Below are 25,733 nucleotides of genomic sequence, written 5' to 3' on the forward strand. Positions count from 1 at the left end.
CAGGTTGGTGCAACTACTGATGCCGGCGAGCCTAGAGCCCCTGCTCCGCAACAAGAGAAGCCACCTGTCGCCGCAACTAGAGAAAGCCCGGGCGCAGCAACGAAGACCCATAGCAGGCCAAAATAAATAAATTAAAGAAGTTAAAAAAAAAAAAAAAAGAATTGCTTGGGACCCTCGACATCACCTATCTATTCAATGACCATGAGGAAACTAATGTTTGGGTAGTTGTGGGTTCCTCTCTAAGTGTCCAGACTCTCAGTTATGATCTTAGTGCTCATCCCACCCCTTTGGGCTGCTTTATCAACAGTTAGAGGGATAGTCTACTTAAGAAATTTGCTAGAAAAGGTGAACCCCGAGGGCTTTTATTTGCCAAAATTTCCCATCTTTTGGATGAGAGCCTGTTACTGTGTGACTGTAGTATTTGTCATGTGGTCTTGTTAGACTTTTTCATTCGTCTCTTATTATCTATTTGGCATATCCTTCCAAAACCTGTCCAAATGCATATGGAGTTTTTACTTGACAATAGATATAATGTATTTATAACGGTATAGTCTGCCATGTTCATTTAAAGTTGTATCATTAGACTTTTCCTAATTGCTACCTACTAGTAGTTAAAGTTTAACATTGCCTGTTTCTTCTCAGGGTTTCCAGAAAGGAAGCAAAACCACAGACTTGTCAACTGGTAATGCTTTATACCTTCTTTATGATAGTAGATTCTGGACTGTTACTTTTAAGATTATATATGGTACTAAAGTTTGGCTACATTTCCACTCTCTTTGATTTTAGATGTAAGCTATATTTTAGTAATATTGCTTAGTTTTAAGTGCAGATGTCTGTTAAAATGCCATTGTGATAACTAATGTAGTATAGAGTATGGAACTGTCCTGAGAGATTACCTGTTAGAACCTGTTAAGGAGGCTTACCAGAGGGCTCTTGGTGAATCCTAAGAGGGAATGTCATGTTTGCTTAACATAAAATAGAGTGCAAAATCATCAAAGGTCTTATTTCATTACCACAGACTCAGAAATAAAGTACTTTTTTGTTGTAAGTTTTCCTGTTGCTCCTTTAAAGGTGCCAAATGTCTGACACATAGGTTAGATCGCCTTATAACGTAAAGCTCCATGTGTTTAGTTTGCTGTCTTCCCATGTGGAACATGAGCAGTTCAAAGAAGAGGAAGCGCTTCTAGAATCATAGCTAGATTAGCTGTTTGAAACAAATTTGGTGCTCGGTCTGGTTGAATAGATAGGATTGCATATTTGCAGAAAAGCTAGTTTTTATTTAGAAAAGTCTGAACTTGGTTCCACTGTGGGCCTGATGATAGTCGTGGGGTAGCAACAAGACCAGTATAATTTTTGTTTTTAAAATCCCCATTTTCCTTTTAGTCAGAGAGTTTATAGATACTTCAAGTTCTGAAAGTGAAGCATAGAGTGAACCAGAACAAGTTTCTGGTTACAACAGACTACTTGCCACATTAAAGGATGTCTCCAAGGAAGATGAGGAGGAGGAAGAGGAGGAAGACAGTGTTCTAGATGAGACAGAAATGAATCTTGAAGATGGCGATAGTGACGTCATTGTGGAGGAAGAGCTGGCAGTGGAGTCCACTGACATGCAGAAGAGTGAGTGTCTCTGATGTGGGTTTATCATCTTTGCAGGGACCACAGACAGATTGCCCCAGGGGCAGGGTGCCTTGTACCACAGAGCTGGGTGAAAGCACATGGATTCAAAGCAGAGATTCTTAGCATTGTTGGGCTCTGTGATATCTTCAAGAATCTGATGAAAACACAGGACCCTGTGGCCATAAAAATGCAGAAATGACATTTTTGCTTACGATTTCCAGGATTTCATCAATCCTACTTCAAATTCCCCTGATTGGGAGGAAAGGGAACATAATTCTGTTTTTGTAATGGTCTCAATTTATGAAAGAGATTATTGTTCCTGCCTTAGAGGAACCAAGTTTAATGGAAGCTAGACATAAAATATACAAAACTTTTCAAGCATCAAATCTGAATGGAACCGATAAATATAAGGTGTTAAAGAGATGCAAAGTGGTCACATGCTGCCAGGGTAAACGAGGGGAGGCTTCAGAGAAGAGCTGGGACTGAAAGCTGAAAGGGACTCTGTCTCACTCAGACATCTAGGTGACTATTTTTTTAAAAATTATCATTAATTTATTTATTTCTGGCTGCATTGTGTCTTTGTTGCAGTGCGCCGGCTTCTCACTGTGGTGGCTTCTCTTGTTGTGGAGCATGGGCTCTAGGCACGTGGGCTTCGCTAGTTGTGGCACACGGGCTCAGTAGTTGTGGCTCACGGGCTCTAGAGCACAGGCTCTGTAGTTGTGGCGCACGGGCTTAGTTGCTCGGCGACATGTGGGATCTCCCCAGACTAGGGCTTGAAACCACGTCCCCTGCATTAGCAGGCGAATTCTTAACCACTGTGCCACCAGGGAAGTCCCCATAGGTGACTTTTTAATTTAACTTTAAAATCAACTTTATTGAAGTATGAATTACATTCAACAAGGTGTACCCATTTTAAGCGTGTAATTTGATAAGTTTTGACAAATGTGTATATCTATATTGTCATCGCCAAAGTCAAGATACAGAACACTTCCAATACCTGCAACAAGTTCCTTCTTATCCTTTTACAGTCAGTTTCCCAGGCCTGGCATCAGGCAACCACTGACATGCTTTCTTTCACTATGTATTAGTGTTTCCTTTTCTAGAAATTCATATGAATGGAAGCATACAATAAGTACCCTTTTGCACGTGGCTTCTTTGGCTCCTCATGTTGTGACTCATCCGTGTAGCTCATATTAGTAATTCATTTCTTTTTATTACTGGAATAATAGTCCATTGTCTGAATATATCTGGGTAACTTTTTATATTCTATTATCTTAATGCCTACTTGCCTTACTGTATTTTTTTTCTATACTTTAAGGTGTCACACACCATTCTTAGTATTTTCATTCATCACTTGTACTCGGATAAAAAAATCGTTGCCTCAGACTTAGGGATTGTTTTAATTTTGTTGGTTTTCCAGTTTTCTTTCATGTTTTAGGTTTTTAAAAATGAAAAGTTTGGCTTTTTAAATTATAAAAGTAATATATATTTACTGTAAAAATTTAAGAGGGTAATACAGTTAACGTATATCTCCTCCACCGTGGGATGAACACCTTTAACATTTTATAGAACCTTCCAGACTACTTTTTTATGGATATATGAGTGAATATATATTTGTGTGTATGTGCATAATGGCCTCATACATTTCTGTAAGTTAGTTTTTTCTTTAATAATATAACGTGTGTAACTGTGGGTTACTGCCGCTAGAACCCTGGTGTCCAAACTCCCAGGCCAAATCTCCTTCTACTACATTACACTACCATGGGGAAGCTTAAAAAAGAAAGGGAAAGTATGAAGGGTGATTTTTCCATAAATTAAATCAACTTGAAAAGGTGCATTTGGAGAGTCAGAGAGTACTGATATTGTTAGAAAGAAGAAAGGTTTAAAAGCTGGTTAAATCTCATTCAAAAAAAATCCATATGTACCACATTGTAAAAAAGAGAAGGAAGACCGCGTTCATGATTACTGGGCTGGCAGGGTAGGGGACAGTTGCATGCTGGGGTTGGCTCTCGTACTGGCTCTTCCACTCTTCACACTTGTGCTCGGCCAGGGCCAGGGACCGCTGAGGGAGATCAGAGGAGAGGGTGGTGCCTTGGGGGTTCCAGGGAGTTGTGCAGCTGGCTCCCTTGCCACCCAGACTGCCCCAGGGTTCCCAGCCCCAAGGATTATGGAGCATCCCCACACCTGTTTGCTCTGCAGTTGCTGTTGTGCACGCATTTTCTCCTCCAGCACTTTCTGCAGTGTCTCCTTGGCCTTCTGCTCATAGCTGTTTTCCTGGTCTTCCATCCGTAATAGCAACTTATTCATTGCCCAAGAAGTGTATTTCTGTAAATTTGAGGCAATTCAACAAATACACATTGACCTACTGTGTGCTAAAGCCTGAGCAGGGATACAGAAATGAAAAGAAATTGGTCCTTGCCCACAGGGCAGAGATGTCCGTAATCTGGTGGACCTTCTTCCAGGCTGGAGGCAGGCAGGGAGAGTCCCTCAGGTGATGTGAGAGGTGAGTGGGGATAAGAAACTGCCCTGGGCATGCTGGGCCTCCTCCCCTAGGCCTTCCACAGGCATTTGAACTCCGACATTTCCAAAGGGAAATCATCTTTCTAAACCTGCTCCTATCTCAGTGGCCAGCATCACCCCCCACCCAGTCTCCCAAACCCTAAACCAGGGAATCATCCTTGATTTCTCTCTCACCTTCTTCAAGGAATCAGTTCCTCATCAAGCTCTGTCAAGTCAGCGTCTTTAACGGCTCCTTCGTTACCTGTATCCTCTATCCCTACCGCCACCTCCTTAGTTCAGACCCTAGTGACACTATTATATGGTTTATATAGAGACTATGTGTTATCTTCATGCCTTGCCTCCCTCCAAACCCTTTTCAGTCCTGCAGCTAGAGGGTTCTTTCTAAAACTTAAATCTGATCCCATCACAACCTGCTTAAATCTCTCAGTGGTTCTCAGTGTTCTAAGAATCAGGTCCAAACTCCTTGGCATGGTTCCTACTTACAAGCCCAGACTTTCATCTCATGCTGCCTCCACGCAAGCTGAACTGCTTGTAGGTCCCCTAAGCACTGTGCTTTTCAGCCTCTGCCTTTGCCCATAAAGCTTCTTCTGCTTAGAGTATCGTGACCCACGCTTCTCACCTGGTTAACTTCTACCCATGTTCAAGATTCAGCCCTAGAATCATAAATTCTGATAAACTTAGCCAACCATACCTACCCCCCGACTCTTTATGGATTAGGCAGTTTTACTGGTGTTACATAGTATCTATATTTCTGATCTATTGACTCATCTGTCTCCTTTAAGGGATTGTAAACTCCTTTGAGGCAGGGAGCATTTTTATTTTTGTATTTTTTGTATTTTATTTATTTATTTATTTATTTATTTATTTTTATTAGTTTCTGCTTTATAACAAAGTGAATCAGTTACACATATACATCTGTTCCCACATCCCTTCCCTCATGCATCTCCCTCCCTCCCACCCTCCCCATCCCACCCCTCCAGGCGGTCACAAAGCACCGAGCTGATCTCCCTGTGCTCTGCGGCTGCTTCCCACTATCTATCTACCTTACATTTGGTAGTGTATATATGTCCATGCCTCTCTTTCGCTTTGTCACAGCTTACCCTTCCCCCTCCCCATATCCTCAAGTCCATTCTCAAGTAGGTTTGTGTCTTTATTCCCGTTTTACCCCTAGGTTCTTCATGACATTTTTTAAAAATTCCATATATATGTGTTAGCATACGGTATTTGTCTTTCTCTTTCTGACTTACTTCACACTGTATGACAGACTCTAGGTCTATCCACCTCATTACAAATAGCTCAGTTTCGTTTCTTTTTATGGCTGAGTAATATTCTGTTGTATATATGTGCCACATCTTCTTTATCCATTCATCCGATGATGGACACTTAGGTTATTTCCATCTGCGGGCTATTGTGAATAGAGCTGCAATGAACATTTTGGTACATGTCTCTTTTTGAATTATGGTTTTCTCAGGGTATATGCCTAGTAGTGGGATTGCTGGGTCATATGGTAGTTCTATTTGTAGTTTTTTAAGGAACCTCCATACTGTTCTCCATAGTGGCTGTACCAATTCACATTCCCACCAGCAGTGCAAGAGTGTTCCCTTTTCTCCACACCCTCTCCAGCATTTATTGTTTCTAGATTTCTTGATGATGGCCACTCTGACTGGTGTGAGATGATATCTCATTGTAGTTTTGATTTGCATTTCTCTAATGATTAATGATGTTGAGCATTCTTTCATGTGTTCGTTGGCAGTCTGTATATCTTCTTTGGAGAAATGCCTATTTAAGTCTTCTGCCCATTTTTGGATTGGGTTGTTTGTTTTTTTGCTATTGAGCTGCATGAGCTGTTTATAAATTTTGGAGATTAATCCTTTGTCAGTTGCTTCATTTGCAAATATTTTCTCCCATTCTGAGGGTTGTCTTTTGGTCTTGTTTATGGTTTCCTTTGCTGTGCAAAAGCTTTGAAGTTTCATTCGGTCCCATTTGTTTATCTTTGTTTTTATTTCCATTTCTCTAGGAGGTGGGTCCAAAAGGATCTTGCTGTGATTTATGTCATAGAGTGTTCTGCCTATGTTTTCCTCTAAGAGTTTGATAGTTTCTGGCCTTATATTTAGGTCTTTAATCCATTTTGAGCTTATTTTTGTGTATTGTATTAGGGAATGATCTAGTCTCATACTTCTACATGTCCCTGTCCAGTTTTCCCAGCACCACTTATTGAAGAGGCTTTCCTTTCTCCACTGTACATTCCTGCCTCCTTTATCAAAGATAAGTTGAGCATATGTGCGTGGGTTTATCTCTGGGCTTTCTATCCTGTTCCATTGATCTATCTTTCTGTTTTTGTGCCAGTACCACACTGTCTTGATTACTGTAGCTTTGTAGTATAGTCTGAAGAGGGAGCATTTTTAAAAAAATAAAATTATTTTTGTAGGCTTGGGGATCTGAACAATATTCAGTAAAGTCAAGTTTTAAAAATTAATACATTTGTATTTTTAGAATTTCTCCTGGCTTGAAGGTCAAAAAGACAAAGACACAAGAGCAGCTTTGCAAATTCACTGGGGGTCTTGCCTTTCCAGTGCTTTTCATTTTCACGCCCTGTGATTTTTGGGAAAGCAGGAGCCTCTTACTGTCGCTTCTGGGTTACCCAGCTGGGTAAGAGATAGTCTAGATAATGCAGATTTAGAGTTCAATATCAAATCATTTCCATTTAGCTTTGGAGTCATCTGAAAATTTGGATTTAAATGTTGAGTGGGTCTTATGTTCTTGGAATTGTCATTAGAAACCAGATACAGGAGTTACTGGTTGAGATCATACATGGTTATGTCCAGGTTATTGGACTTAACCATGCTGGTCACTGACCAGCTTTATCCCCCATTGAAAACGAGTAGACTGGCATTCTGGATTATATGTCAGTCTCTTACGAGCTTGGTTGGCATTACTGAAAAAATAAAAGTTGTGGATCCGCAAACCCATAGACTCTATAGGCTATGTTCCCCTGCAGAATTCTAACTACATGGCCACCTTATCTTCCTAACATCAAGTGGGAGCAGTCTGGCCGGTCCATCTCGTTCTCTTGATCTTGAGTCCTCTGCAAAAGACATCCCCCTTTTCTGCACCAGCACATACGTCACAGCCCTGAAGAAAGTGTAGACATCTGAGATACGTTAACAGTGGGGGAGGGCTGATATCCCGTGAACAGACACATAGATGCCTGTTAGACCTGGAAATTGAAAACCAGAGAGGCGGGGCCACACTGGTTTTGGCCCAGGCCACCAGCCACTGGTGTTCCCAGCAAAATGTTCCCAATGTGGGAGTTTGAGGAAGCAGGGAAAGGCAGGTGGTGTGAGTTTATTAGGACTTGAGGCCCTCAGCCTTGCACTGAGGCCAGCTGAACCCCCAGAGCGTGCTTCCTGCCCTCCTATGGGCTGCTACTCCTAAAGGTACTTGGTTTCAACAGTTATTTGTGCATCAGGTTAAAGACTGAAGGGAGAGGGAACTGCAAGCCTAAATTCTTCATATCATACGCCACCTCCCTTTCTCTTCTTATTATATAAGCAATTCATGTGAAAAACAAATAAGGCAAGCCAAACAAAACAAAATTACCTGAAATCTTGCTATCCAAAAGTTGCCATTAGTATTTTGGTGTATACGTGTTCCAGATTTTTCTTTATTTTTAACCCTTCATTAAGGCCATTGTAGTCTTGACAGATGATGCTGGCACAAGCACCTGAGATGAGACTCCTCTTTTTAAAATACTGTATTTGCATTTGGCTTAATTTGTCTCAGGCCCTGCCTTGCCTGGTCCCCAGCGTGGTGTTTTCTGCTGCAGTCTCTGTAAATTGGAGTTGGGGTGATGGGGCGGTCAGGCAGGGCTGTGTGTATCTGTGTCTGTATGAGGGAGGGCGGGCACACTTTCCAGTGTTTCTGGGCAACAATCAGGCACTCACTGTAGTTTCCTATCCCTCAGGCCTGGGCTGTGGAGACAGGGGAAGTACCAGGAAGGGGTGGACGACCCCGACCCAGCTAAATGGAAGGCCCAGCTCCGCTGTGCGCTCAACAAGAGCAGGGAATTCAACCTGATGTACGACGGCACCAAGGAGGTGCCCATGAACCCAGTGAAGATATATCAAGTGTGTGACATCCCCCAGCCCCAGGGCTCTATCATTAACCCAGGTGAGGCCCCAGCTGCTGGGGAGAAGGTGGACAGTGTGCCAGGTTCCGGGCTGGACCCTTAAAGCGATAGTCGACTTGAAAGTCGCCTCGCTTACAAAGTTGAAGACTGGTAAATAAAGCAAGAAATGCTGTCCCTAGAAAGAACCCAGAGAACAAAAGATATAAACTCAGCACAGTCTTCCTGCCCACCCAGTGGAACAGTAAAGCATTAGAAAGAAGAGGGGGTATTGAGTTCTATAAAAAATAACTTCTCTTGGGACTCAACACTGAGAACAGAGGCCAGGTAGTTTAGAAGAAGGAGGGCTTAAAACTTAGAAGGTCTGAGTTATAAACCTCGGTCTTTCTATTTCACTACTTGTGGGACATTGAATCAAGTCATTCAACATTTTGAGCCTCAGCTTCTTGCACTATAAAATCTGGGTTCTGATCTTTCCTGCGTATTTCAAAGGCTGTTCTAAGAATCAATTGCCATGACATTATGAAGGCTATTAAGTTCTCTTTATAAATGATGGGTAAGTGATCATTTAATTTGTATGGTATTTTTCCTAGGAGAATACCACCTGATCCCTATATTTACTCAATGTTGAGCCAGTTCCGACTAAGAGCCAGATAATTTAGACTTGACCTCCAGTGAATCTAGTGAGGCTCTGCCATGAGGGAAGGGTCTGTCTTCACAGTAAGCTTATAAAGGAGAGAAGCTGTGCTCCTTGGGTCCTTAGAAGGGATGCGAATGTGTAGAAAGGGGTTTAGAGTAGGAATTAAAAGGTTTCTAGGAGAAGGGAGTAGGGTCTGCAGCTCCTGGATAGGGGAGGGGATGAGAGCTTGCACTGGGGCTCCGTAGGAGGAGCTGGGAGTGGGCTGCAGGGATGACAGTGCAACGTGAGCGCCTCACTTTTGACCTTTGTGTGTGTGTGTGTGTGTTTCTCGGGTAGGATCCACTGGATCTGCTCCTTGGGATGAGAAAGATAATGGTGTGGATGAAGAAGATGAGGAAGGTGAGCTGGACCAGTCACAGCACCACGTTCCCATCCAGGACCCCTTCCCCTTCCTGAACATCAATGGTGAGTGGGGTGGGGGGTGGGACCGAGGCATGGAGAGGATGTAAGGGGCTTTGATTTTGCAACCGTTGACACCATATCCACCATTGCACTGGGAGCAGCGACCAGGCCCTGGGGCCAGGCTGCCAGTCTGTTAGCAAGTAGGAGTCATAGGCAAAGGCACTCCGTAGGCATAGTTATCCCAGTGGGGTGGCTTCTAGGCAGAGAGAGCATCTTCTGAATCTTACGTGATAATTCAGAGAAATTAAAAAATTAAACTCGTTCTCCATCCCGCATACAAATACACAAGCTGTTACAAATTTTGCTGATTTCCTTCAGGCCAAGTGCAGGGAGCATTTTCGTGAATTGTAGGCAAACTCTTCTGCTATTTCCCTCGGTACAAATTTTCTGTCACTGCCTTAACAGCCTCTGCTAAGGCCGTATCATGGGAAACTTGTGGCTCTACAGCTCTTAATACTAGGCTCTGATACAATTTCTCTACTAGAGACTTTTATCTTTTTAAAATTTATTTATTTATTTATTTATTTATTGTGGTACGCGGGCCTCTCACTGTTGTGGCCTCTCCCATTGCGGAGCACAGGCTCCGGACGCGCAGGCTCGGCGGCCGTGGCTCACGGGCCCAGCCGCTCCGCGGCATGTGGGATCTTCCCGGACCGGGGCACGAACCCGTGTCCCCTGCATCGGCAGGCGGACTCTCAACCACTGCGCCACCAGGGAAGCCCTATCTTTTTTTAAAATTGACTTTTTGAATTCAGCTTCCCAGGAAAGATGCGTTTAGAGGTTGGAGGGTCCCTGTGAGACAGAGCAGGTACTGCACCTCCCATTGCACGTTCTGAGGACGCTCAACCACAAGGTGAACTGCTCTTCCACAGCATCTTCCCTTGAACTTTTCACTGACATGCTCCTAGTCATATGACTTGCATTCAGTTGAGTAGCTTTTCACTACTTTTCTAAGTTCCATCTGGCTGCTAGGGTCAAAGGAGATACTTTTGCCACCTAGAAAATTTAGTATATGAAGAGGATTCCTGTAGGATTTTGGAGTCCCCTTCCCTAGGTGATGCCCCTTCTTTTGAGAATCAGGAAATGACTCTTATCTGTCTACTTGCCCTCCTTCACTTACCCTGTCATTTATAACCTTGCAACCAAGTGATGAGTAAAGACAACGATCATAGAGCTCTCTCAGGTTAATACTGCCACAGCTACATTCCCACTTGGTGCAATTTTAAGATTTGGACGTTTGGAAATGTGAGATCCTTTCCCAAATCTTTGGCTCACTCATTCTGTTATTCTCACCCCTTAAAAGGATGCAACCCATTTCCAGGATCATGATTTCCCTTTTTTTTTTTTTCCCATGTTTTTTTAAAGCTAATATTGTGTGTCCTTATGTTATGGGCCACCTTGGATCCTTTATGGAAACATGTGAACATATATTAAAAAATAAAAAAGTAAAATATGGCCCTACAGCCACACCGGGATTTCATTGCCCTGAGAGAGGAGTTGGGGTGCATCAGTGACTTCCACGAAGCCTATACTTTCAAACAGGCTCCGGGCCAGCCAGTTTCCGGCTTCAGCAAGGAGAATGTTCCAGCGGTAACCAACAAGGAGAACCTGGTGACGCCGGTCTCGACTGCATTCCTGGAGCCGACCCTGGGGAGCGACGGCTCTGCGGTCACGTTCGGGAAAACCCAAGAGGATCCCAAACCATTTTGCGTGGGCAGTGCCCCACCGAGTGTGGACGTCACCCCCACCTACACCAAAGACGGAGCTGACGAGGCAGGATCAACCGATGGCAAAGTTCTGAAACCGAAGCCATCTAAGCTGGCAAAGAGAATCGCAAACTCCGCTGGTTACGTGGGTGACCGGTTCAAGTGTGTCGCTACCGGACTGTACGCAGACTCCCGTCAGCTCAGTCGGGAGGAGCGGGCATTGCAGGTGAGCCCCCACCACCCGAATTTCAGGAGCCTGACCAGTTGTCAGGTTTTTTTAATGTGTGAAGAGGAGGGGGCCGGGGGTATGATAGGGCAGGACACTGGGCTGATTTGGTTAATGAAGCTTAGGATAATTTAAATGTTTGAAATGTGTCCAGTAAGGGGACGTAAGTGGATACTTTAAGTTATTCTGTAGATTTTAAGCGAACTCCACTCGAATGCTGATAACGGAAGTTTTTTTTTTTTTTTTCTTTTTGCGGTATGCGGGCCTCTCATTCTTGTGGCCTCTCCCGTTGCAGAGCACAGGCTCCGGACGCGCAGGCCCAGCGGCCATGGCTCACGGGCCCAGCCGCTCCGCGGCATATGGGATCCTCCCAGACCGGGGCACGAACCCGTATCCCCTGCACCGGCAGGCGGACTCTCAACCACTGCGCCACCAGGGAGGCCCGGAAGTTTTAATTATTGCGAAGGATGTCTAAAAGACTGCATGACATTTACCTATCAATCGCTTTGATTTCTCTGCCGTTACTGTACGTTAACAAATATACCTAAAAGCGCTGCTTAGAATGCCTTACGTGATACTTGGTGGAGGTGTGTAGCGGCCGCATGTCTGTGAGATTCGTGCAATTTTTTTTTCCACCCAAAAAACAAACAAACAAACAAAACAAAAACACAAACCTTGCTTAATGGGATAGAGTATGTATTTAACTTGCTAGTGAATGATAGATGTTGTATAGGAATTTCCTTAAGATATTTTACTTTTAATTAAAACACAAATAAAGCCAAATTGTTTTGCAATGTTAAGAAAAAAATTGGTTTATGCTTATAAAAATGGCTGAAGTTATCTAAATGATCCATTGAGTGCCCATTTTAATTACATAGATGGAAGGATTACAAGAGGACAGTATTTTATGTCTACCCGCTGCTTACTGTGAGGTCAATTCTTCAAATTTTTATTACTAGAATCTTCCATAAACCTTTTGAGTTAAATTTCATTTCCAAATATACAAAGGGAAGTTTGTGGGCCATGGTCGTCTTTATTCACTGTGCATTTGTTTTCTTTTCTGTTGTGTTTTTGTTTCGCTTTCTTTGCGTTGTGTTTTTGTTTTGTTTTATTTACCTTCGAAAGAGAATGTCTGTCTGTATGCCACAGTGTATGTATGGCTATATATACACACCACATATATCTCTACATACGTATGGCTTTACGAATAAAGAGTGTGTGACTAGTTACACATAGACACTCTTACGTTTTATCGTTCAATTTTAAAATATCTCAGTTGTATCATAAATTGTGGTTGGTTTTGGGCAAACTTTTCTTTGAAGATACTTTCCTTTAAGGTAAGGGCAGTGAAATAGCTTTGGTGGTAAGGTGTGTCTTTTTTCCATCTCCGTTCTCTTTGTAGCGTGCAGTGATGCGCTTCTCAGAGTTGGAGATGAAAGAGCGAGAAGGTGGCCACCCCACGACCAAAGACTCCGAGGTGCGCAAATTCAGCCCCGCTGACTGGGAAAGGCTGAAAGGAAGTCAGGACAAAAAGCCAAAGTCGGTCACCCCGGAGGAGGCCATTGCCGACCAGAACGACAGTGAGAGATGTAAGTGAACCCAGGCGGCTCGCGTGTGGTACCACGTCGGTGGGAACGGGGCGGTTCCGCTCCCAGTGCCGAGGGAGGTGAGAGGAAGCAGTACGCTTCCGACGGCCCAGCGTCTGGGTGCTGGCTGTTCGGAGAACGGGCTGCTCTGGCCACCCTTCCCAGCTGTGGATTGCAAGGCTGGCTGTCCTTTTGAGCGTTGCGGCATCCAGGAGTGAAGCACCTATGAAATGCTGTTCCCTGGCACGCGTCTCCTTTTTCCGGAGCAATGCTAGTCCTGTAGTTAGTAATAGTCTGATACAGTAGAGCAGAGGAATGGCAGTGCAGGACCTCCGGCGTAGCAGGTATGTGTTCTGTTGTGTAGCAGGTACGGACACGGGTTTTTGGTAGCAGTGGGATGACACTTGCAGCCAGAGCCAGACCCTCCAGAGTGACAGTCTCCTGTGGGAGGGAGTGGAGAGTACTCGGACTCTCCCTCCAGAGGCAGAGGTTTCGTTCACGTGCGATGAGGGCTGATGAAGGCCCCAGAGAGATGAGCATCATTGTGTTCTGTGGAGGCTCGTTTGCAGTCAGGAGGAGCTGACACCACGCTCCCAGGCCGTGGGACCAACGAGGCCGTTCTTCCCACCAGACGGCTGTGTTCTGTTCTGGAGGCCGAACTGGAGAGAAAGCTCGTGTTGGCCTCGAGTCACACTCTGCGGTCCCCTCGGCTGCTCCCCCACTGGGCTTGACTTCGGGCTTGGCCCTCGAGACTTCCTGGGCGAATGAGATGCGTTGGCAGCAAGTGGAGGTCTTTCTCCCGCTTTCTTCAGTGTGCGTGCTTGTGGCCTGCAGCCTGCTCCGGACCCCAGAAACCTCACCGGTGATGGTGAGTGAGGGCACCTCGGTGAACGTCGAGGACAGGGTGGGCGTGCAATCCTCCTGAGACGGGACAGTCGGGGGTGGTGGGCACGTTTGGGAGGCCCAGGCCCTTGGACCCAGTCGTAGGGTCGGCGTTGGCCCGCACGCTTAGGTCGTGGGTGCCTGATGCAGTTCGGGAAAATTGTGGTCGGCAACAGCGTGTGCTTCTCTCTGCTGCTTGGAGCACTGCCCTCCCCCAGCTCATCTTTGGGGTCAGACAAAGGCCTGTGGCCAGGGTTCTGGGTAAGCCACACCGGGACCGGTGTGTCCCACGTGGCTCCCGTAGAAGGGGATTTCTGGGGCTAGTCAGTGGCGGCCTTACCCGAGGGATGGGGCTCTTGATGTGCCTGGAGTAGACGATTCCGAGCTCCTCCCCCTCGGGATTGGAATGAAAAACGGAGGGTCCAGGCCACCCTGGAGTGAAGCAGTAAGAAGGCCTCCCTCCTTGCCTGTGCTCACAGCTGACACGCAGCCCTTACCCTCCTGAGTGGCCTCATAACTCAGCTCCTGGGGAAGTTTCTCCGAGAGATGTGATAAAAGTGGGCAAGGCCAAGTTCACGGGGCTGCACTTTTCTGAGGATGGGATCTGCCTCTTCTGGGTGGACGGTGAGGGAGGCTGGAGGAAGGGAGCGGGCAGTTAACCGGCCTCGAGTCTTCTCGCCCTTTTCTCCAGCAACGTGGCCAAACCCAGGGTGGCCGCTGCCCTTCACGTCTCAGTGGCCTCACCCGCCCTTCTTCCCAGAGACGTTTGTGTGCGTCCTTCCCAGTCTTTCCTGCTGAGCGTGGAGACGAGAACTCGGTGTGGCTGATGGGGAGCAGGGCCTGAGCCCCAGATGATTCCGAAAGCCCCCTCCCCCCACCGCCTGCCTCCAATCTCAGACCGACCGACGGGTCTCTTCCTGGAGCACCCGGGACGTGGCCCAGTGAGCCATGAATCGCCACCATGGGAGGGCAGGAGAAGGGTTGGGGAAGGTGAGGGGCTCCGTTTGAAAGGTTGGGGCAATGGAGGTGGGTTCCCCACCCACCCTCTGTCTTGTAGAGACGTGGGGTTTGTAAATAGCTGGTCAGGAAAGGTCACCTGAAGGGGCCACTGTTCTTACTGCAGCCTCCACGTCCAAGGCCCAGCAGGTGTTCATTCCATTCAGCTGGATATGAACGGGCCTTCTTGTTCTTGGGCCATCACGTCTTCAGCTGATATGGGCTCAGGTCCTTCTCATGGGTGTCGGTGTGGCCGAGAGCCGAGCTGTGAGCACATGGGAGCTGGGGCGGGGATTTGGGGCGGGCATGGGTCCCAGAGAGGGTCCAGGACGCCTTCAAGATGCCTTCCCCCTTCTGAGGCAGCCCCTACCCATGGAGGGCCCAGGAGCTTCTAAGGTGGTGGGTGCTGTTTGCACGGCCCTGGTTGTCCTGGCGCGGGTGCATCTTGTTGCTAGGGGTTGTTTAAAAAAAGGAATTAACTTGAAAACACAGTGGCCGAGATACTCATTTATTCTTTATGATCACATGGGTGGCTGAGTGAAATTTTTATTTTGGAAGTTCACCAAATGAGTTTGGAGGTTCCTCAGACTTGGAAGTTCATCACTAGGAACCCTCAGTGGCATTTGAAGATGGGGCGGGGCAAGGAGGCATTGGTCCCTTCCTTCTCAAACTTGGAGTAACCATCTCCCTTGCGAACCACTTGGCTGGGACAGGCCTAGGTCCTGCTCAGTGGCAGTGCCTGGCCAGGAGCTGGAGGAAGGCTCAGTCAAGGGGCTTCATGAAACTTCTTTGCTCAGGGAACTTCTCTTCCAGCTGAGCACCTGCACGTTTGTAAACTACTTTGGAACAGAGATCCCCTGCACTCCTTCTGTAGCGGGTGTAACTTTGAACAAGGTTAGCCCTGACTGGAGGTGCTATTACAGTTAAGCTACAGAGAAGGGGATTTTAATCCTGGGGAGCCTTGCAGCGACTCAGAACCCTCTCACCTTGTTTAGGCCTCACTGGGCATGGCTCAACAGTGGGGAGGGTGCTTTGTTGCCACAGTGACTTGTAAATGTTGCTGTGGTGATGCTTCTGTGAGGTGATGCTATGGTACAACCATAATGAATTTGGGATATATGTGCTGTGAGTCATAAGACCATGCTGCAGGGACCACGTTCACATCTTGCTTAGACTGGGTGACCAAGGGCACATGGCTTCCCACTTTTAGAAGGGCCAAAAGTAGCAATGATGGCAAAGCCTGATGGTTAGGATCCCCGTGCATCTATTTATCTCCCCATCTCTTTTGCCCTCAAGGGTCATCCTCCTGTGGGTCGTGGTTAGAACAGTCTTTGAGAAGCTCCAAGTGACACGGAGCCTCTACCCCATAGCTGGTGGCCATGGGCATCTTGGGCAGTCGGGGTGGGTGTCCTTCAGGGTTATTACTGGCCTGGGTAAGGTCACACTAGCGTAAGGTCTTGGGGGGCCTTAGCTGAGGGGAATTGAGATCTTTGCCCTAAAAGGCTCTGGGGTTGGGGGAAGGGTGGATGGACCTAGTTTGGAAAAAGAAACTTTCAACTTGGACATGGGGGTTCTTAAGGTAGCCCTTCCATTCCTCCATGGATCCCCTCCCACGGAGCTTTTAGGGAAGGCTGATTGGACCAGAGAAGTCCAATGGTGTAACCAGCAGGGCTCACCTCTTAAAATTTCCTACATTTCAGGCCTGAGATTCAGGCTGGTCTGAAAGTCTTGGCATCTTTTGGTTAAAGGGATTTTTCCAGCCTTTCTCTGTGCTGAGCCCGGCCCGTGATTATGAAGCCCACCCTGGAGGGAGGCTAGCAGTAACATTCCCACTTTTTTTTTTTTTTTGCGGTATGCGGGCCTCTCACTGTTGTGTCCTCTCCCGTTGCGGAGCACAGGCTCCGGACGCGCAGGCCCAGCGGCCATGGCTCACGGGCCCAGCCGCTCCGCGGCATGTGGGATCTTCCCAGACCGGGGCACGAACCCGTGTCCCCTGCATCGGCAGGCGGACTCTCAACCACTGCGCCACCAAGGAAACCCAACATTCCCACTTTACAAGTGAAGGGGGCCGAGTTGTAAAGCGGCGCCATTCCTGCCCGAGTGTTTAAGAGGGTCACAGAGCAGCCCGAGTGAGAGTTGCAGCACGCCGTCTTCACCGGGCCTGCGGTAGCCTGGGCTGCATCACCCGTAAGCACAGGCCAGGAGTTTGGGGTTTCTCCTGCTGCCATGGCAGGAGACCCTCGCGGTTGGGGTGATTCCACCATTCCGGCAAGACTAGATGGGGATCTCTCCCACCTTGGGATACCCTTGGAGAAAAGCTAAGTGTGTTCCACCCTTGAGAACACAGGTCAGGCTAGCCCAGGCCAGGGTGAGGTTCATCCCCACAACTGGCTGCCATTAAATGCTGGGAATGCCCCCAAGAGAGGCTGATCAGGGGACCAGCCTGCTGAGCAGAAGTGGGAGTGATACTTGAAGTGGTCTAGGGAGAGGAGGAGGAATGCGAGCAGCATGTGAGGGGTGTGTCCATGATTTCATCTAGAAAAACGGGCTGTGGGAGCTTAGCTCAGGTGTTAACGAAATACGAAACTCATACACCCACCCCCACCCCCGGCCGGTGATGGACACAGGGTCATCTTCGGGGAACTCTTTAACAGCACAGTGATCATTATGGAATTATTTGTGTGTTAGAAACAATGTGACTAGCAAAGCAGTTGAACCGTTTCTTTGGCTAGAGCAAAAGTGAGGAGTGATGTTAGGCTGGGGTGATTGGAGGAAAAGCCCCAAGTGGATGCTAGATTGAGCAGAGGGGCAGGAGCAACACAGGCGGAGCTGAGGTGTGAGTACTTCAGCCCTGCCCGCCGCACCCCCCCACACCACCCCCACGAAGGGGGTTGGAGTCTTGTCTTTGAAATGTCCTTAGATGCTTGTTGCCTGGGAAGGAAGGCGTGGAGACGTGCCAGGTGGGTGACTGGTGTCACTGTGGGCCTTCTTCCTAGACAGGAAATAGGAGCAGCCCCTCGATGGCAGTGAAATGCTTTCCCCCACGGGTGTGGAAAGAGGACAGACGGACTTGTAGCAATCTGGTTGAGTTCTTTGAAATTGCCCTTGACCCTTGTGTGTGCACCAGGAAGCCTTTCCTTTCCCTTTGCCAGGCTCCTCTTGCCTTGGTCTCCCCAGCTTCCCAGCCTCCCACCATTCTTTCCCTACCCTTTTTCTTCACCCTCGCCCCTGCTGACCCAAGTGAACATTGGTGCTATGTCTGTGTAGATGGCAGTTGGGGGCTATTTGGTCTCTTGATGACATCAGCCTTTTTTGTTGACTAGCAGCTGTTTCCATAGTCATTTGTAGCTCTGCCCTGATTGGTTGGATCTTACTGTGAGGTCACTCACCCCCCCTTGTAGCTCTGCCCTGATTGGTTGGATCTTACTGTGAGGTCACTCACCCCCCCTTTAAAAGTAAGCCACCTTGGAGAGTTAAGCAGTTAGGGAGTGATCTCACATGCCTATAGACGGATGGTGTAGATGCCTCACCTTGACCCTTGAAGGATGGATTGTGAGTGGGCTACGCGCCTCATTTTCTGCTTTCTTTGCTGGTTGTGTTCAGCTGTCCTTCCTTTGGGACGTCTTTCTGAGGGTTTTGTGCTTCCGGCGTGTGAGGCCCCTGGTCTCCAAAGTGGGGGGGTCTGTTGGTAGCAGATTGCCTTGGGCGTGGGGGTCCTGCCTGCTCCTGGTGACCTTTGTTCCCTCCTTTCCGGGTTGTCTCCCCTCCCCTAGGGGAGTGTTATGATGGAAGCAAACCTGACCGCTTTGAAGCCCCAGAAGACAGTGATCTTCCTGAGGACATGGACACGGAGCCCCCCAGAGAGTCCCCCGCCGACCAGGCGGCCCCGGACGCGTCACGCAGCCCCACCCTCCGGCTGAACAGAAAGCGCAAGGTGTCTGGCAATAGGAACCACACTGAGACCACTGTGCTCCCGGAGGACTCTCTGCTGAAAGCCAAGCGGAGACGGGTCTCCAAAGGTGAGCTCGGTTTGGCTTCGGGCCCGCAGGGCACCCTACGGAAGTCCTGGAGCGGAGCAGTGGAAAGTTCCAGTCCCACCCTGGAGCCCTGGGGGGAGCCACTCACACCTCCCCACCCCCCACCCCCATCCCACCCCCCACCCCCCCAAAGCCAGGTGGCGGGGCTGGAGCCCAAAGGTGGCCAAAGGCAAATAGACCCCCTCCCGAGACTTGGTGACAAGTTCCAGCCAACACAGTGACCACACCCCTCCCCTCCCCCACCCCTGTTAGTGATGTGTAAGACAGTTTGTTCCCCGCACCACCACCCCCGCCCCGGGGGGCTTCTTCTTTAATTTGTAGTTATTTCTCCATTAGCTGACTGGCCTGAGAGGGAAATGACAAACAGTTCCTCTAACCACTTAGAAGAGCCACATTATAGTGAGCTGACCAACCTGAGGTGTGCATTGAATTAACAGGGCTCCATCCCAGAAAGCAGCGCCGCTTGCTGCACCTTAGAGAACGTCGGGAGCAGAGAGCAAACCTGGCCGGCAGGGCAGGAAGGAAGTGACCCAGGCGGTTCAGCCTGCGGTCACCCCCCAGGGCAATAGCATCTCCGAAGAGAAACCTGGCAGGAAAAGGGCAGAGGCCAAAAGCAACAGCAGCTGGTTAGAGGAGTCCCTTAAATGCAGTGACAATGAACAAGGTATGCACGGGGCGGGGGGCGCTCCTGGAGGGTGGATCACCCGCCCTCTGTGGGAAACGGCCCTGGAGGGGACCTGAGCGCCATCCAAGTTGACAAGAGTAGCGTGTGGCGAGCGGGGAGTTTTCTTCCTGAGGTCCTTTCAGCCTGCACACTTCCTTATGGAATGGACAGTGAGGCGGGAGCTCGACTTCCTGGGCTGCTCCTCATCACCCAGCCCGCGGCTGGGCAGGAAGGGAAGTCTTGGGTGACCCCGGGCGCTTGTCAGTGCCCTCATTCCAGCCTCAGGCTGTCCCCAGTCGCCCTGTCCCGAGCACCCAGGCCCCCCACGGGTGGGGACGGGAGCGCACGAAGGGCTGGCTTCTGCCCTCTCTTGCGGCCCTTTGAAGCGACTTACCATTTGGCGTTTCGTGGGTTAGCCTATTTGCCGGTTGAATGTGGGATGATTAACATATTAGCGCTTTGAAAACATAATTGGTATATCTTTAAAAACTGAAGCTGCTCCAACGATCAGTGCTAACAATGGGCTTTTCTTTCCTCACCGGCTACAACTGTGTAACGCCCGCTGCTTCTCCCCCTGACAGATGTGCTGTGCATGGACGAAGAAATGGATTGGCAGCCTTCGCCCCTGCCGCAGAAATACACCGACAACAGCGAGAAACCATCCGGGAAGCGACCGTGCAAAACCAAGCATTTGATCCCTCAGGAGCCCAGGCGGGGCTTGCCGCTGCCAGGGGACTCCTAGGTGGACAATGCGGATGGCAAGGTACCTCTTGCCCCTGGCTCTCCCCCGCCCCCCGGGCCCGTGCAGGCACATCCCGCCTGCCTGCTTCTCTGCTTCTGGGGACAAAGCTTTCCTTTTCCTGAACCCCTCCCCCCAAAACGTCCCTGCCCCTTCCTAGGGGACGTGTCTCCTGGGTGGTGGTGAAGTTTCCAGCTAGTAAAAATGCAACCCCTTCCTCGCGCCCCGCCTCCCCCAGACTGAGAGGAGGAAAAGTGCTTTCCTCCACTCAGGTTTGTAACTCAGGGAGGAGGCGAACCAGGCGGGTGGAGGAAGGACAGCCTGAAATGTGTGCGCTGCCTGGTTTCGTGATAGGTGACCGTCCGGAGATTTTGAAAGCGGCCTGAGCCCAGTTCCGGCTATGATCTTTCGCCGGCCAAGCAGGACCAGAAGGCCTTGGACTGTTTGCAGCAATTGTTACCAGCTTCCCAGGCCTCGCAGCTGACATGGTCAAGCTCCCCTCCAGAGACCACCCAGTCCCGCCCGATGCCACCGGAAGCGCGGAGACTTATTGTCAATAAGAACGCGGGCGAGACCCTCCTACAGCAGGCCTCCCGGCTTGGCTACGAGGTGAGCATCCTTGTGGGTGCCCCGGATCAGGATCCACCGGCTGCTGCTCCTTGGGTGGGGGACACACTGGCTGGGGATGGGGGGCGGGTCTCAGAGCCCAGCCCCCTCCACGTGGCGGGCTGGGCTGGGTGTTCCAGCAGGGTGTTTGCGTTGGCTCCCGCTCACACTGCGGGCTCTTTGGTGGCTTGTTCAGTCGTGGTGTGAAAAGAAAGGCAGGCCTCTCTGATGTTCCGTTCCCGTTCAGGCAGGCAGGCTGCTTCGGCCAGTCTGGCTCACTTATCTCTGATATAAAATCTGACCTAACCCAGGGCTTGGCGACCAGGGGAATTTTAATGAGCCCTTTTGGATTCTGAATAGCAAGAAGGAGAGTAGGAGAGTAGTTATTAGCTCTACTAACTTGTGCTGTTTGGGGCAGAGTGATGCCCCTGTGGGGTAGCGGGTGGGAAGTGTCTGTGCAGAGTAGGGGTGGGAGTGGGGCAGACCTGAGCAGTCTCTTTCTGAGAGGGCACGGGAGCCGAGGGCTGATGGGCGGGGAGCAGGGCTTGAGCCTTGCACAAAACTCCCTGTCCACACTGCTGTATCCCAACCCAGCACGGCTGATGACAGTGATGGCCTCTATTGCTAGAGCAACATAGAAAGATAGCTGATATCTGCCTAAGCCCGTGTGATCTGTAGTAACTCCTTTCACCCTTTTAACATGTTCACTTGGGAGTAACGCGTACTAGCCCACTCTCGGATGAGGAAACTGAGCCTCAGAGGGGTTAGCTGATACCCGTACAGGTAGCAATCCAGCCGTGCTCCACAGCCCACCACGCTCCTCAGCAAGACTGGCTCACACTGGAATTGCCCTTTTTACAGTTCAAAACCTCTGTGAGACAGATGACTCTCCATGCCCTGTGCAGTTCCCCCACCATACTTGTCAGTAGCAATTGTGATGTAATAGCCCACAGGACAAAGGCATTTTTCTGTGCTGGCATCAGCCCTCTGGGAGTTGAATGGTGACAGTAAAACGCGGTTCAGCAGGCTGAGCGTGGAGGTGTGGCTGAGCACTGGGGTGGCAGGACCCAGGCTGGCCCGGAGCCCTGGCGCCCACACCCTCAGCCAGCTCTGTGCCCCTGTCCCCCGTCTCCCGTCGTGTCCCCCCACCCCGGTCCATAGTGCCGTGAGCCCTTGGAAGTGTGCCTGCCTTGGCCTTAAGGCATGACTGTGGGTGGGAAGTTGGAAGCACTAGGGCTATGCTTAGTTTGGGGTGCTTTGTTGTTGTTGTTGTGGGTTGAATGTGCTGTTGTTTATATCTACACGTCTCTTGGAGACCTCTCCATTAGCTAGAGAGCACTTTCTGGTAGTTAGCGCAGTTACTTGCAGGTGAAGTCCAAGGAGCACCCAGTTGGTTTCCCAAGAGCTGAGAGCGGGCGCCTAGGAGGACAGAGCAGATGTTGCACATAGTGTTGAGCTAGACCCCCCCGTGGTTGAGAAGATAGTCTCCTTGCTTCCAGCAAACGCTGGAGGTGGGGGGGAGACCCCTAACCCCAACTTTTGGGTTAGGGTTGAGAAAGTAGACTCCCGCTTCCAGCAAATGCTGGAGATGGGGGGGCGGGGTGCTGCTGCACCCGCCGTGGAGGGTGGGGCTCCGAGCCCCACCTGTGAACTTGGCATCATTTCCAGCAGCCTCCCTTTGGGACCAGAGACGTCAAAAGACCCTCGTTGGTCCTCTAAGACAGTTTCCATTTTGGTTTGGTGGCTCTGAGGCCTGGACCAAGGGGCACTTGATCCATCCTTTTTTAGGCTACCTGGCCTTTGATTGCACAGGAAGCCTTGGGAATGTTTACGGTCGGATTTGTTTTTTTCTTCAAATGTAAATTTCAATATGTAGATTCCACACATCACCAGTGTTGATGCTGAACATTGTGACAAGTAGATGAACGCTTTCAACTTTGAATCCAAGTTTCTGGGATTTCTCTGGGCAGAATTTTAAATGTTGGGATGAAGGCCCAGTTGGGAGATGTGGCAGCTTCAACCTTTTCAAATTGAAGGACAGTTTGCTTAAGCAGATAAGGGTGTGGTTTGGGAGGGTTTTCCTGAAGTTTTGTCTTCAGCATTCTTGGTTATTTTCTTCTGCTTAGCCAAAGATACCATGTGCAGTATAAAGGCTGTCTGAGCTTTATGTCATGATAATGTGGTTCTGGAAGTTTAGAAACACACTCTGGCTTCAGATCCGAGTTAAATAGATCACTTGCGTGGCCAAAGACCTCAAACCTTTCCCTCCTGGGAAAAAGGCTTCTATTTCTTAGGCTAAAACGCTAGTGTGCAACCACATGCTTGTGCCTTTAGCGGTGATGGTTAAATTTTCTATGAATTGAATAAGTCATGTTTTTTAAAAAGTTAATGAGGCATTTAATTAACTCACAACGTCGGGCTTATGGCCTTTATGGTTACATTTTGCGGGTAGTGGCATTCGGCTTATAGCCGCTGAACAGAGAGCTGTCCGACAAAAGCAGTTTGACTTTGCTCTGGAATGGCTGGGCTGCCCTTCAGACACTCCCGTTTATTTCTAGCGGAGAAAATAAACCAAGGAATGTGTTGCGTCGACAGACTCGCCCCGCCTCTTCACCTTTCAGTTAGAGAAAGTGCTGGTGGCGACGGTTGCCATCCATTTAGAGGCCATCACCCTCTTAGCTAGGAGAGTGTAGTTAGCCCACTTGACCCCCAACAGAGAAGGCCTGTGGGGTGCTGGTCACAGCTGGATTGCATCCCTCTAACTGGGGCCCTCTTGGGCCTTTTGAATCTTCCCAGCTGACCAGGTACCAAAGACCTGAGTTTTAGGTCTAGTACTTCATGTTAATTGAACTTGGGGTTTAATATCACTGGGCCTCAGTTTCCAAGTGTTGAATGAGGATAGTACTACCTTCCTTTCCTGGTAGCTCCTGGGTTCCTGTGGGTGACAGAAGACGTCCTCATCTGGGGAATGAGAAGCACTGTGTAAACAGTGGGATCAACGTGGTTGAGTTAGGACAGCCCGTGGCAAAAAGTCTGACCTGGCCGTGGGGCTACTGCTGCCTTTGCTGCCATCTTCCAGGAGAAGAGAGTTGACTTACCCACCAGCTTGGACGGCCTTTCATTTCTAGGTACCCTTGAATCTGCCCTAGTAGTGATGAAGGTTTCCAGGTGAAGGCCATGATTGTCACAGCAAATAAACCCTGGGTTGAGTAAATTGATGTGTGCACAGCAGTTGGTGGCGTTCAGACCTGATCCCAGAGCCACGTGACAGGGCCTCTCCGTGGCTGGCGCACACAACTCATTAGCTTGCAGCCGTCCACTCAAGTCTGGCTAGTGAGGGCCTGCTAAAAGAGCAGCAGCTTCATGCGGTATCCTGGATACCAGGGCTCGGGGCAGGTGGCCTGGGAGCCCAGAGGATTGTGGGCTTTCTGGCAGGTTGGGATGTAAACGGAGAAATGCATTCGTGGGCGTGCCTTTTCTCTTCCTCCTCTTGTTTTGGAAGGGAGCTGCTGCAGTGACCTGAAGTAACAGGGCACCAATGGCCAGGTTTACCAGCATGCCCCATTAGGTTCACGTGGTAAGCAAATGGAACATTCTAGTTCGCTCCCAAGTGAGTGGTCACCTTTGATTGGCGTGTCCTCCAAAGGGCATAAAAGGTTTTACAGAACCCATCTCGCACTTATGGGCGGCTAGAATGACCCCCATTTTAGGTTTAACAGATGAGTTACCTGAGAGATGTCACAAGGAGGCCTGTTCTGACCCCATCCCATCCCCCCTTACCCAGCAGACCATGTGTTGGGCCACATGCACGTTCTGCCTACTCCCAGCTCTCAGAACCTGACGGCTCTCTGCTGGGCACGACTTACCCAGTATAAACAGTATAATGTGTTTTCTGGTGGCAAATGCTTTCGATGTGTCTGAAAACTTTCTTAAGGTAATAAAACATTGAATAAGTTCCTGCTCTGCTTACTGGGAGTGGTTCATATTAATATTTTAACAAGCCAAAGAAATAAGGTTAATAACAGTGATTCTAATGCACAGTGTTGACACAGAACATCTCCGGGGGCGGGGGTGAATGTTTTATTTGATTCTTGAAATGTGGAGGTTGCAGCCTGTGGTGTATCAGGTTCCTGTCATTAACTTGAGTAAATATGAGAATATTAGACTGATTCTGCCCCGAGAGGGTGGAGTGAGGCAAAATAGAGGGTGGGGTTATTGGAGGCATTTTGTGTCATTCCTCGAGGATGGAGGGAGAGAGCTTCTCTTTAACTCTACTTAACGTACAGACAAGAGCATCTGAGGCCCAGGTTCTGATTTGGGGTCTTAACAGGGGGCGCGAGGATGTAGCTGACCTGTGTGTCCCTGCTTCTCTAAGCTGGGGAATGTTCTCTGGCTGATTTAAGCTCTCTTTAAGTGTTGGTCATCCATACTTTGATCTAAACTTGTGTTATCGTCCACTGCCACTGACTGAACAGACCCATCAAGTGAGAATGGTCTGTGCTTGGCAATGTGTCATCTAAGATGTTAGCAGCTGTGACACTTCTGTACTGGTCACGTCGGCCCCTGGGCTGAGGGCTTTCATCGCTATCCGAATGCGTCCTCTCAGCAGCCCTGTGGAAGCTTGGAGAAGTTCAAGGGTAACTTGCCCATGGCCAGGCCACTGGTGCAGCAGAGCCTTAGACAACACTGTCTGCATCTCCAAGCCCTTCTCACACACTCTCACCCCCGACCAGGATGCCTGCCGCCTGCCCGCGCTATGGTGGGCTTTTGGCCCCAAGGATGTATGCCTTTGAAAGTGGGCACCGCCAAGCTATGGGGAGGTCACCCTTACAAGGTTCACTGTATGGTTGTCTGATGGTATCTCCTCTCCTCTCCTCTCCTCTCCTCTCCCCGTAGGAAGTGGTCTTGTACTGCCTGGAGAACAAG

At 49.1% G+C, this 25,733-nt stretch overlaps 1 protein-coding gene and 1 long non-coding RNA gene across 2 annotated transcripts in view; both read left to right on the forward strand.

Moving 5' to 3' along the window:
• Positions 1 to 1,594: 1,594 nt before the first annotated feature.
• LOC308609801 overlaps positions 1,595 to 25,733 on the forward strand; it is a 189,045-nt gene continuing 164,906 nt past the window's right edge. The window contains exon 1 of the long non-coding RNA XR_014014355.1: positions 1,595 to 1,617. This is a non-coding gene — a long non-coding RNA (uncharacterized lncRNA). The remainder of the gene's footprint in view (positions 1,618 to 25,733) is intronic.
• Positions 10,759 to 18,893, forward strand: LOC308609793 (BCL-6 corepressor-like; the record flags this gene model as incomplete). The annotated part of the gene is made up of 3 exons (XM_081259095.1): positions 10,759 to 11,297; positions 12,700 to 12,886; positions 18,535 to 18,893. Coding segments are annotated over exons 1-3 (1,026 nt in total), but the record flags the coding sequence as incomplete, so codon positions are not given.

Source organism: Mesoplodon bidens, assembly GCF_964165515.1.
Source record: "Mesoplodon bidens genome assembly, contig: HAP1_SCAFFOLD_103, whole genome shotgun sequence".
Lineage (NCBI taxonomy): Eukaryota > Metazoa > Chordata > Mammalia > Artiodactyla > Ziphiidae > Mesoplodon > Mesoplodon bidens.